This window comes from Dama dama, chromosome 9 (genome assembly GCF_033118175.1).
Source record: "Dama dama isolate Ldn47 chromosome 9, ASM3311817v1, whole genome shotgun sequence".
NCBI lineage: Eukaryota > Metazoa > Chordata > Mammalia > Artiodactyla > Cervidae > Dama > Dama dama.
The window spans coordinates 91095274-91109078 of NC_083689.1; the positions used below are offsets into that span (position 1 = coordinate 91095274).

Below are 13805 nucleotides of genomic sequence, written 5' to 3' on the forward strand. Positions count from 1 at the left end.
AGGACTTCAAGTACAATGTTGAAAAGCAGCAATGAGGAGGGAACTTCTTTGCCTTCTTCCTGATCTTAGTGGGAGAGTGTCAAATTGTTTTTTTATTACTATTGATGTCTAGTTTTCATCACTAAGCATAATGTAACTATAGGGTGTTTTCGTAGATATTCTTTACCAAGTTGAAAATTTTCTCCTCTGTTCCTAATTTCTAAGAGTTTTTATCATGAATGGCTGTTTGGTTTTTGACATATGTTTTTCTGCATCTATTAATATGATCATGTGACTTTTCTTCTTTAGCTTGTTAATGTGATGAATTACATTAATTGATTTTGGACCAGTCGTACATCTCTGGGATAAATCCCACTTGGCTATGATGTATAATTCTTTCTATATATTGTTGGATTGGATTTAAGAATATTTTGTTGAGTTTTCCATCTTTATTCATGAGAGTTTTCTTTCTTGTAACATGTATCTGATTTTGGTACTAGGGTAATTCTGACCTTATAGAATAAGTTAGGAAGTGTTCCCTCTCCTTTTGTCTTTTGAAAGAGATCTCTTTCCCCCAACAGCTATATTGAGGTATAGTTGACATATAATAAAATGCACCTATTCAAAACATACAACTTGGAAAATTTTGACATATGTATTTTAAACAGAAGTATTTTCGTTTTGTTTCATTTCATAGCTACAACATTTAGCTTGGTTGAGAACAGAATATTATATATTGAGACACAGTTTTCCTGCCTTCTTTTATACCCTTGGCTTTTATTGGGCAAATATATTATTTTCACAATAAAAAACACTTGCATCAATGGACTTACTCGGTGGCTCAGCGATAAAGAGTCTACCTGCAATGCAGGTGACGCAGGAGACACAGGTTTGATCCCTGGGTTGGGAAGGTCCCCTGGAGAAGGAAGTGGCAACCCTCTCCAGTATTCTTGCCTAGAAAATCCCGTGGACAGAGGAGCCTGGTGGGCTACATCCATGGGGGCAAAGAGTTGGACACGACTAAGCACACTCAGCAGCACGAATGATACCGGTCATGACCTAGTGGATCACGAATTTTTAGCAGACTTTAAAGGGCTGAAAAGAATATATCTGATTTGGAGGAATTCATGTTCAAATACATCCCACAGCTGCTCATCCTTAGAAGCCCATGGACACATTAAAGATTAGTAAAAGCTTCCAGCGTGTCAGGCTTTTCATTTGTTGAAAAATGAAACAGCAGCAAAACTTTCCTTTTCCATTCTGCTCTCATATTTTTGTTGCATATTATACAATTTTTGTGTTTTGTTCCCGGTAAGCTTATATACTCTCTTTTGTTAAAAATGGTCTCCCTTGATTTACAAGAAAGCAGATAATACCTAAAGATCCAAAGACAGAAAAGGTTTGTTTCTTGAAGGTCCAGCTACTGGCAGGTGTTGTGTTGAAAGAAATAAAAAAAAATTCAAATATATGCATGTATTTGGCCAAAGATTTTTTTAAAAAATGTAAATATTTTGGTGTTGAAACAGTCTTTTAACAGATTTTAGTAATTTTACACTTCTTTTCCAATTATAAATAAAAGAATTGGCATTACATAAAACAAGAATGGAATGTAGCAAAAATTGCTGAATGGACTTGAATATGCAGCTGTGACTTTCTTGGCTAAGAGATTAATAATTTTTATAAGTTTATTTACCTGACCGTGTTCTATAATATCCATTTAGCAGATTTATGTGTTATGAAATTTAAATAATTTGACAAAAGTTACTTAGACAAAAGGACTTCTTGATGTAAGTTACATTCCTAGCTAGTATTTTCTGGCATCAATAATATATGTTGAGAGCTTGTTCATATATGATATGATATTTTATGTGCTACAATTCAGATTAAACAGTTTTTGCCCTCAAGGGAAGCAGAGAAAATTACCCATCATTAAATCTAGCTATTTTTTTTTAATAACTTTTGTTTGAGCAAAACCTCACTAATATATATATTCAGGAGTTTCTAACTTAGAGATTCCCCAAGGGGCAATTTGGTATAAAACAATAAATTGTAAATTCTATCAGTTATGGGTCATGCACCACAATCTAAAAATCTCTTCTTCTGTAGGTTAAATGTTAATCTTTAACAAAATTACATCTTTTTGAGCCATATTTTCCTGTTACCAAGTAATTTCTAAGTATTTAGTTTGATTTTGGGAAAGGATGATAATACTTTGTGATCACAGTGGGACAATTTTGTAACATTATCAATTTTGTAACATAACATCATAATTTTTGTAACATGTCGGTTTTGGTAACTGACTAGCAAGATCTATATGTGAAACAATTCTCTATACCCTGCAGTTTCACAATACCCTCAAAATGCAATATATTTGATATAGCTTAAAAACTATGTATCCCAAAGCTATTAAAGGGCTTCCCTAGTAGCTCAGACAGTAAAGCACCTACCTGCAATGCAGGTGACCTGGGTTCTGTCCCTCAGTCGGGAAGATCCCATGGAGAAGGGAATGGCAACCCACTCCAGTATTCTTACCTGGAGAATTCTATGGACAGAGGAGCCTGGCAGGCCACAGACCATGGGGTCACAAAGAGTTGGACACAACTGAGTGATTAACACACACACAAAGCCATTAAAACATATTATTTATTATTGCTTTGAGTTTTCAGATTCATGTGATCGGTATGTTCCATTTATATATTTTATTCTTCATTTCAAAGATAATGCTGTGTTGCCCTGAATAGAACCTCTTTCTCATCTCTTCAACCACTGGCAAATGTGTGTTTATTCTGCACTTGTTTGTTTTTTAATTAAAGTGTACTTGATTTTGTTGTTTTTCAGTCGCTCAGTCGTGTCCAACTCTTTGTGACTCCATGGACTGCAGCACACCAGGCTTGCTGTCCTTCACCATCTCCCTGAGTTTGCTCACTCATGTCCGTTGCATTGGTGATGCCATCCAACCATCTCATCCTCTGTATCACCCTTCTCCTCTGGCCTTCAATCTTTCCCAGCATCAGGGTTTTTTTCAGTGAGTTGGCTCTTTGCATCAGGTGGCCAAAGTACTGGAGCTTCAGCTTCAGCATCAATCCTTCCAATGAACACCCAGGACTGATCTCCTTTAGGATGGACTGGTTGGATCTCCTTGCAGTCCAAGGGACTCTCAAGAGTCTTTGCCAACAACACAGTTCAAAAGCGTCAGTTCTTCAGCTCAGCCTTTTTTATGGTCCACATCTCACATCCATACATGACTGCTGGAAAAAACCATAGCTTTGACTATATGGACCTTTGTCAGCAAAGTAATGTCTCTTTTTTCAATGCGCTGTCTAGGTTTGTCATAACTTCTCTTCAAAGGAGCAAGTGTCTTAATTTTGTGACTGCAGTCACTTTCCGCAGTGATTTTGGAGCCCAAGTAAATAAAGTCTGTCATTGTTTCTATTGTTTCCCCATCTGTTTGCCATGAAGTGATGGGACCGGATGCCATGATCTTCTTTTTTTGAATGTTGAATTTTAAGCCAGCTTTTTCACTCTCCTCTTTCACTTTCATCAAGAGGCTCTTTAGTTTTTTCTTCACTTTGTGCCGTAAGGGTGGTGTCATCTGCATATCTGAGCTTATTGATATTTCTCCCCACAGTCCTGATTCCAACTTGTGCTTCATCCAGCCCGGCATTTCTCATGATGTAAGGACTTCCCTTGTGTCTCAGCTGGTAAAGAATCCTCCTGCAATGTGGGAGACCTGCGTTCGATCCCTGGGTTGGGAAGATCCCCTGGAGAAGGGAAAGGCTACCCACTCCAGTATTCTGGCCTGGAGAATTCCATGGACTGCAGCCCATGAGGTCACAAAGTCGGACACGACTGAGCAACTTTCACTTTCACTTTCACTCTGCATATAAGTTAAATAAGTCAGGTGACAGTATACAGCCTTGGCGTGCTCCTTTCCCAATTTTGAAACAGTCCATTGTTCCAAGTCTGGTTGTAACTGTTGCTTCTTGGCCTGCATACAGATTTCTCAGGAGGCAGGTCAGGTGGTCTGGTATCCCCATCTCTTTAAGAATTTTGCACAGTTTGTTGTGATCCACATAGTCAAAGGCTTTAGTGTAGACAATGAGGCAGAAGCACAGGTTTTTCTGGAATTCTCTTGGTTTTTCTGTGATCCAACAGATGTTGGAAATTTGATCTCTGGTTCTTCTGCCTTTTCTAAATCCAACTTGTACATCTGGAAGTTCTACTGTTGAAACCTACCTTGGAGAACTTTGAGCATTATCTTGCTAGCATGTGAAATGAGTGCAGCTGTGCTGTATTTTGAACATTCTTTGGCATTGCCCTTCTTTGGGATTGGAATGAAAACTGACTTTTTCCAGTCCTGCTGAGTTTTCCATATTTGCTGACATACTGAGTGCAGCACTTTCACAGCATCGTCTTTTAGGATTTGGAATAGCTCAACTGAAATTCCATCACCTCCACTAGCTTTATTCATAGCGAAGCTTCCTAAGGCCCACTTGACGTCACACTCTAGGATGTCTGGCTCTAGGTCAGTGATCACACCATCATGGTTATCCGGGTCATGAAGATCTTTTTTGTGTAGTTCTTCTGTGTATTCTTGCCACCTCTTCTAAATATATTCTGCTTCTACCATTGTTGCAGTTTTTACCCTGATGTCATAAATTGCCAGTTCAAATTTTTAGTAAAATATCTGGTTGTATAACAGACCAAGATGAACATAGCCTTTAGCAGGTAGCTATTGCTGTGTGTCATTGCGCTGCACACTGTTACCAAGCAACAGGTTTTGCTCAGCTGTTGCTCGTTGCCTCAGTGGGCCCTGTCCCCAAGCAGCCAGCTGTCAATGAGGGGCCACTGGGGAAGTGATTCAGTCAAGGATTGGTGGTGCGGGGGTCATCATGTGGAGAGTGAGGTCAGAGGCAGATTTAGGCCTTCTCCTGGAGGCCCTTCAGCTGACCCAGTCTTGGGCCAGCGGGTGAGCAGGAGGGCCCAGGGAACAGACTGGGGACTATGTCCTGCTGGGCTCCAGAGCCCTCACTAAAGCCCTCCACTAGCCCTGGTTCAGGCCTTCGGTGAACCTTTCCCCCACACCTGTCTCTGCCATCTAACAGCAGAGGCCGTCTGTCTGGGTCCCAGTCCGTGAGACCTGGTCCCCGCTTTTGGGGGGCCTGAGGAGACTGAGGGCCAGTTGAGTTGGGCGCCTAACTCCCTCAGGGGTGACAGCTGGGCAGGATGTGGGAACCTGGCCCTGAAGGAGCCACCACCTGAGATTTGCCTCCTCTTAGCCGGGACTGGGACCTTGGAGGGTGAACATTGTGCCTTGGGACTTTGCCCTTTCTTGTCAGGACAGAGAATAACATTCATCTGGTAGAGATTTTCAGGAACATCATTACCTGGTCATGACCCGACTTATGAAGTCTGCAACTACTAACCACACCCATCCCTCACCTTTTGCTTTTAAAAGGACTTGCTGAAAGCTTTCAGTAGCTTTGGGGTTCCTAGGGTATGAGCCACCCATCTCCTTGTACGAATCTGTAATAAACCTTTCTCTGTTCCAAACTCTGATGTTTAGTATTGATGGGCTTCACTGTGCATCAAGCACATGGGCTTGCGATTTCGGTAACAGTTGCAGTCTTAGAAAATATCCTATTAAGTGATTATCGTTTGCTCCTTATCATGGAAAATTGCTGATGTGTGCTGGTTTATTTTGTTCATTCTTTAAGTTAATTCAGCCTGCAAATTATGTGTCCCGTGTGGCATACCACCCTGCTAGATGGCATATTAAAAGGTGAAGACATTTAATACACAATTGCTGTTATACGAAAATGTGTTACCAGTGGTTTTACTTCAGCAGGCCCCAGATCCAAAAAGGCAACGGATACAGGCAAAGGCCCTTCACTCACAAATCCTGCGGATGTATTGAAAAAAATTGAGGTAAGGTGTTCTTCTCATTATAAGAACAGACTGAGAAAATGTCATACCTCTTTTTGTCTTCTGCAGCCTTTCCACTTTCTGTCTCTTTTAAATGACTTGTGAATTTGGCAGAGTCAAGCCCAGCATATAGGGTAGCTAGCAATGTTTGAACAATGTTGGCTAGGAGCTATAGGGGCTCCATCCTATTCTCTCTACTACCCACCTGTCAGCTTGCCTCACCTTCTATCATCTACCTCTTTTCCACTCTATTCCTCTTTTCCTCTTGAATTATGCATGGGAAGGAAACAAATGTATATCTCCAAAAACCTCTCATTTTTTCTCTCATTGGTGTATGTGTATTTTTAATGCTTTTATTCTGTCTTAGGTCTAAAAGATTCTATTGAGGGAAAATCCTTTCTTATGGCACTTATTTTTATTGCCTTTTAAAAAATATTTGAAAAATAAAAAGATGTAAAATTTAAAAAATTAATAAACTGGAAATATGCCCTCCAATCCCTGCCCCTAGCCATCCATCCAAGTCCCCTATTAGAGACAACCAATGTTACCAGTTTCTTATACATCCTTCCAGAAACATTTTATACATAGAAAATACTATTTTTTCTTTTTAATAACAAAAAGTAACATATTGCCCTGTTTTGCTTTTTTATCTTATTACTTAAAATATGTTGGCTTCTGTATCAGTCTACAAAAGAGTTCCATCATTCTTTTCTTTCTTTCTTTTTTTCTTTGGCTACACTATAAGAATGAACCATAATAAATTTAATCAGTAACCTGTTGATGGACATTACATACATGGCTGTCCTAGCTGTGATTGTTCATTAAAAAGTATTTCTCAGAGGATAGGAAGCTCTGTGAAATACCAGAGGGCTTCCAGGTGGCACTAATGGTAAAGAACCTGCCTGCCAATGCAGGAGACGTAAAGAGACGCAGATTCAATCCCTGGGTCAGAAAGATCCCCTGGAGAAGGGAATGGCAACCCACTCCAGTATCCTTGCCTGGAGAATCCCGTGGACAGAGGAGCCTGGCGGGCTCCAGTCCATTGAGTCGCAAAGAGTCGTACAGGACTGAAGCGACTTAGCACACACACGTGTTTCATTTAGTGTTTCACTATTAGAAGTAATGCTAGGACTTCCCTGGCAGTCCAGTAGTTAAGACTCTGAGCTTTCACTGCAGAAGGCACATGCATTTGATCCCTGGTTGGGAAACTAAAATCCCACATGCCATATGGCATGGCCAAAAAAATTTTTTTTAATTAAAAAAAAAATATATATATATATATATATATAAACAGTGGAACAGTGAATCCATGTTAAGTATGTGATTTCACTTATGTAAGGTAGATTTCTAGAAGTAGATTTGCTAGGTTAATTATTATATGTACTGTATAATATAGAAAATATAGATAATATGCATAAATAATGGCAGATCATTCTCCACAGAGGTTATACCAGTTTATTCCCTTATTCCCACTGTCAGTGCATGGATTACCTTGCCTTGATGGTTATAGTGATGATCATGATGATGATATAATTATGATAGCAGCTATTGCTTTTTGAGAACTTTTTATATAGCGGGTTCTTTGAGCGATTTACATCTGTTATGTCCTTAAGACTTAACAACAACAAATAGAATAGGTATTAGTATTCCTTATTTACCGATGAGGAAGTCAAGGCTTTAAAACTTGCCTGACCAAGTTAGCATAGTTACATGGTAACAGAAACTTTTTTTTTTTCCCCCTCATTTCTCTTTTATGGAAAAATCTTTCATTCACCCTTTAATCAGTGAACGTTGCTTTAAGTTTCTACTCCCTGCAAGGTGTAGGATGAGCACAGCTGATGGAAGGCACTTAGGAACAATCTCTGATTTAAAAACCTCAGTGTCTAAGGAAGAAGGTAAGCTGCTGCTGCTGAGTCGCTTCAGTCGTGTCCGACTCTGTGCGACCCCATAGACGGCAGCCCACCAGGCTCCCCCGTCCCTGGGACTCTCCAGGCAAGAATGCTGGAGTGGGTTGCCATTTCCTTCTCCAATGCATAAAAGTGAAAAGGGAAAGTGAAGTCGCTCAGTCGTGTCCGATTCGCGACCCCATGGACTGCAGTCTATCAGGCTCCTCCGTCCATGGGATTTTCCAGGTAAGAGTACTGGAGTGGGGTGCCATTGCCTTCTCCGGAAGAAGGTAGGATGTGAACTGAAATACTTTACTGTTTAGGATTAGGACTTAGTTGGCTGCAACACAGAAGGTGGTGGTCTCTGGTCAGTCTCTGAAGGGTTCCCTGCTGCCCAGGACCACCTCTCTCAGCCATGGTGCCACAGCTTGTCTGCCGGACTACTCTGCTGCCCTGATCTATTCCTCGGGCTCCTCCACGTCTTTGCTGTAAGCTTGGAGATCTTGGTTAAATTTTACTTTTGACCAGTACAGGTGCTGAAGATCACTTGTCTGAAAGTCAAGCCAGGAGGATTGTTGAAGGAATAGTAATGTCAGGTTTAACTGGGATGAAATGATGGATGGGGTTGCAGAACTAGCCACCTTGTATTGACTGAACACAGATTCTGACTTTTCTTAAAACTTCCTGGAAAGAAGCTGCTTAGAGGACGTGTGCTATAAGGAAATTTAGTCTGGACCTCTGGATGTGGTTTCTCATCAGAACAAATTGTATCCCCTTATGCCCTACGTTTAAACACCTTTTTCATCACGTACATTGTTAAAACTGGAGTTTTAAATCTAGAAATCCCCATAAGTTAGCAACTTTAATAGAACAGCTAGCTTCCAGATGACTCAGTTATTCATTTCTTCAGCAAAAGTCATTGCAGGTTTTCTTTAATAAAACTTCTGTGGAGAGGGAATGACATCCAGTCACATCTAATGGTGGGAATACTGAGACAGCATACACTAATATTTGGGCTTATTTCTGTATGACACGCTTATAGGTGGGTGTCTCTGTTGGGTGGTCTACAGTATTTAAACAAAAAGGACTGTTTCCTGTCCATAAGTTAACTGTTTTCAAATTGTGTTTTTTACATTGTTATTCACGTTGTTCTTAAATCCATAAAGTAGTAAGGGTAAATAGTTACATCTCGCAGAAGAGAAAATGGAGACTACTAAATAGACAAATGAAAACTAATAGCCTAACACAAAGGGAATGAAGTGATGAGACAGTGTGTGTGAGATCATTTTTCTAAATTTTATAAATCTGATATTTGTTAACTGATTTAGGTATTTTATTGGTTTGATTTAGGTCTACGTGATAGAAATAAAGTTGAGGTTATTTATTTGAAGATAATTGAGATGGCAGTATTGGAAATCAAGACCTCCCACTCCCTACATAGACTGAATGAATTCTATATTTTAAAAATATTTTCACATAACTAGTTTAAATAATTCTGTTGCTAATTATGAAATAAGAGCTAACAGCATGATTTTTCGGGTATAGCATATACTTTGCACAGAGTTAAAAATAGCACTACAATTCACTTTAAACTACAGTCTGTGAGAGTAGGCCTTTTTACTAGGGTTTGATTAAAATAGAAAATAAAAATTTTATATCTTCATTAACATTAACATAGCATCATTTTATATGTAGGTGTGTATTTATAGACATTTCAAAAAATCTATAAATACTATTTTGTTTGCTTGCAATTTTCCAACAGGACTGCCAGTTGGTGAAATTTCACACATTACATTGTAGTAATTCATAAAAGGTAACATGGGTCAGTAGCCCCAGTATGAAGATAAATCATCTTATATCTATTACCTTCATTTTATTTGTTCTAGCTAAGTGGGAATGGATTTTTAAAAATATTTAAGAGCCAAATGGAATAAAGTTGTTATGCCAAATACAAAGTATGTTTTCTCTCTGTTGTAATCTACAGAGCAAATATCTTAAAATAAGGTGCAGTACTTACAGATTTATGAATTAGTGTTCTGATTCCTGATTAATAATGTTTTAGCTAAACTGATCTTCTGCCTCAATTATGAGTATTAATATATAAAACTATTGCTATTCCCCACCTCTTAGAAAACTTTTGAAATTCTGTCACTTGTGCAGATTAAACTTAGGACAGATTAGTGAATGGATAATAACAGTAATAAAAACAAGTCACTTTTATCAAATGGAAAATAAATGTTGGTGGTCATAATAGAAATATAAAGATGTAATCTTAAAGTTAAATCTGTGCCTTGTGAAAAGGTGGCATAGTGATTTTAACAAGGTAAGTGGAGCCATCACATAATCAAAGATTTTCTAACTCTGTATCTCTTCTTTGCCTCCATTCTTAGGGGTGTTAATAAGTGCTAATATTGACTCAGATTTGAGTTTTAATCTCTCTTTTTTCCAACCTGCCAGATACATTACAAAACAAAAATCCTTGGATATGGGAAGTAAATAACGAGAGAGAACAGAGATAAAAACATAGATATCATGCCTTACAGCAGAAACCAACACAACATTGTAAAGCAGTTATCCTCCAATTAAAAATAAATTAAAAAAAAATAATGAAATGTTAGAAAAAAAAAAACATAGATAATCTGCAAATAGGATAATTCACCCCAAGATGACTTGATATTATTTTAAACAGTTTCACTTAGCAGCTAAAACATAGACACTTTGAAATGTTACCATTACATTCTCTTTTCTCCTTTCATGAAAGAGAAGGAAAACAAAATAACATTCTGAAAGTTCTTCATAAACTGAATCAAAATATTTTAGAAGGAAGTAGGATAGTAATCATAAAAACAAAGTACTATGATATAGAGCCGAAATCGGAGCGTTACCCAAGAGCGAGGTTTGTTTTTGGGTTTTTTTTAATATTTATTTCTATTTATTTGGCTTCATAGAGTCTTTCTTAGTTGTGGCACATGGGATCTAGTTCCCTGACCAGGGATCGAACCCAGCCCCCCTCTATCAGGAGCACAGAATCTTAGCCACTGGACAACCAGGGAATTCCCCCAAGACCAAGTTATGAAATAACAAAATCAAAGAAGGTACTAATGTAATGACAACCCAATGAGTACCTCCTTCCTTGAGGTAGCTCACAGTGTCCTAGGTGAGGGCCTGGAGGTGTTGGTAAGGGAGGGTTAGAATTAGGTGGTAGATAACTGCTCTCTTGAGGTTGAGCAGGAAAGTCAGAGTCTGGTGGTTTCCATTTAAATTAATGAAGCTCAATGATACCAGGAATTGGAAAAGAAAGGTGATGGTGAAAAATCAGATGAGGAAAATGAAGAGAAAGAAGGAAGCAAAGAGAAAAGTAAAGAAGGCGATGATGATGAGGAAGATGATGCTGCTGAACAAGAGGAATATGATGAAGAGGAGCAGGAAGAGGTAAGGGTCTATTCTGGGAGAGTAGCGAAGTTCCTAAACTCAAGGATGCTCTAATAAGGAATCAGATATGTGGTATATAATTAAAATATTAAACACCAAGCTGATGGGAACCAGGGGTATGTTATTGTCAATGGCATCAAGTCTTTGATACTAGGAGAATTATAGCGTTGAAATTGTAGTGATACCAAATGGAATGTAGGAGGTAAGAGTAACTTGATAGCTTTGACTGTGGAAGTCCATAAGTTAAGGAAATAGTTCAGTTTAGTTTGAGATTTATCTACTTACCACTTTAAGTCAGCAATAAGGTATAAATTATGGGTTTAGTCATATTTTGAGGGGGAATCCCAGAAATACCATCAGGTTTTAAATCCCAAAGTGCATGTGGACACTATCAGAGAACATTCATAATTCAACCTCAAGTATGACTGAGTCAGGACTCCGTGTTTTAGATTTGGGATTTCCAACTTTCAGAAACAAGGTGCATTTCAAAATAAGCTGGAGTCAATCAATCAGGGTGAGTTTGTTGGTCACGGCCTCTTTGGGACTTTGTAGATGCCTCACGTAGTAACCCAAGGCTGAGTTTCTTCTGTTGATACATTCCAGTGACCATTGTCTTCACTCCATTTCAGCTTCACACACCACACTGATGAATCTTTCTTTCACCTGAACTACTCCACCTAAGAAATCTTAATTATATGCTACAATTACTTTTCCTTAAATTTTTGTTTTAAAAAATTTATATTGGTGTGCAGGAAGGGTATTGATTCATTTTTATCTGCTTCCAAATGGCTAGCCAATTGCCTGCCTCATGTACTAAATAATTTTCTTTCTGCATTGATCTGAAATTCTCCTTTATCAGCTCTTAGATTCCTTCATCTGCTTAGATGTATTTCTGGACTCTGTTCCATTGATCTATGTCTGAATCATCACTAAGACATTCTAATTAATAGAAACTTCTCATTATTTGTTAATATTTTAAGAGCGTGTTACTATTTTTTGAAATTTTCCTGAATATTCTTTGGCTTTTGAAATGCTCTCTTTATAAAGTCTAGACTTGAGTTGAGCTGTGTTGAAATTAAGATTTGTCCTAACAAGAACAACAAACATTAGAATTCTAGTAATTTCAGAATTCTATATTGGGTCTTAATAGAGTACTAAACACCACCAGTGGGTTCATATAACTGTATTTCATTTTTTAAAAACCCAACTTTCTACTTTAATAAACAAATGATAGATATTTTAAGGGTGAGGCTAGGTGAGTCTGGGTATAAGCAAGCTCAAAGCCTTTCCATATTTAAAGTTACTCTCTTTGCTCTTTCTAGCAGTTAACTAATGAAAAATTACTGCTAATTAAATCATCGAGATATATATATATATATATATATATATATATGTGTGTGTGTGTGTGTGTGTATATATATATGATGTGATAAGCATTTTGTTTGGAAGAGTAAAATGGAGCAAATTATCTATATAACACCTACACGTAAAATTGAGAAAATATGGACTTTTTTTCAGCCTTTTGAATGTTGTAAGTAAAGAAAAAAGCAGGGGCCCAAATGAAGCCATGAACCCTTTATACCATCAGTTTCGATAGGTTCTGACTCTGTACCAATCTATGTATCAAAATTACTAATCTCACAGAATTACCAAATGTGAATCACTGACCATGCTTGGAGGTACTCGTGTCTAAACCCAAGTAGCATGTGCTCAATTTGAAATACAGTGTCTCTTCCTTACTCGTTTCCACCTGTGTATATAAACTGACTAGCTTACAGTTTCACACCAGTGTCCTTACCAAGGTCTCCTGTAAAGGTGGCCTAACTTGAACCCTGCCACCCCTCCCCCATACACTACTCCCAGAATTCAACCAGGTTTCCAGACTGTTGGATTTCTTAGCACCAGAGAAACCAGGACAACCCTAGATATGATAAGGCTCTTAGTTGGAAATTAAAGTGTTTAGGGAGGACAAAGTAATGAAAGACATATCTGAATAATACAAGTTACCTTTCTTACATTATTTATATGAAATTATATATAGTATCCCACCATGCAGATCCTAAAAATGATGATATCCAGGAGGCTTTCTTTTGAGAATAGTCTCTATTTCTTAATTACTCTGTTATAATTCCTGCTATAGATAATAGAGATATGGAGATTAATTTGGCAGGGCATGAAGTAGTAAAGAATAGCTTGTGCTTTGCCAGGCAAAGGGGGCCACAGCAGGCTAACAACCTCAAAACAGTATCTTGGAGGTTAATTTTTTATGGCAAATTTCAGTCATGTTCAAAAACTAGTGACTACTAATAAAAACACCTACAGACTCATCACTCAGCTTTAACAATCATCAATTCATAGCCAGCCTTTCTGCCACTCTTTCATCCACCCAGTCCACACATGTACCCCTACCCCCTTCATAGCCCCAGCTGCCTTGGATCATTGTAAAGCAAATCCCAGGCATTGTATCATTTCATCCATAAATATTTCAGTTAGTTCAGTCGCTCAGTCGTATCCAACTCTTTGCGACCCCATGGACTGCGACACGCCAGGCCTCCCTGTCCATCACCAACTCCTGGAGTTTAC

General features: G+C 38.3%; 1 protein-coding gene across 7 annotated transcripts in view; it reads left to right on the plus strand.

The window, feature by feature from the left end:
- POLR3G (RNA polymerase III subunit G) overlaps positions 1-13805 on the plus strand; it is a 46996-nt gene that overhangs the window by 29722 nt on the left and 3469 nt on the right. For 3 of the 7 annotated variants that reach the window (XM_061151992.1, XM_061151991.1, XM_061151996.1), the window contains 2 exons: positions 5825-5907; positions 11062-11222. In XM_061151992.1, coding sequence (XP_061007975.1) covers positions 5825-5907; positions 11062-11222 — 244 coding nt within the window. The remainder of the gene's footprint in view (positions 1-5824; positions 5908-11061; positions 11223-13805) is intronic. The other 4 variants (XM_061151994.1, XM_061151997.1, XM_061151993.1 and 1 more) reach the window with 3 other exon arrangements.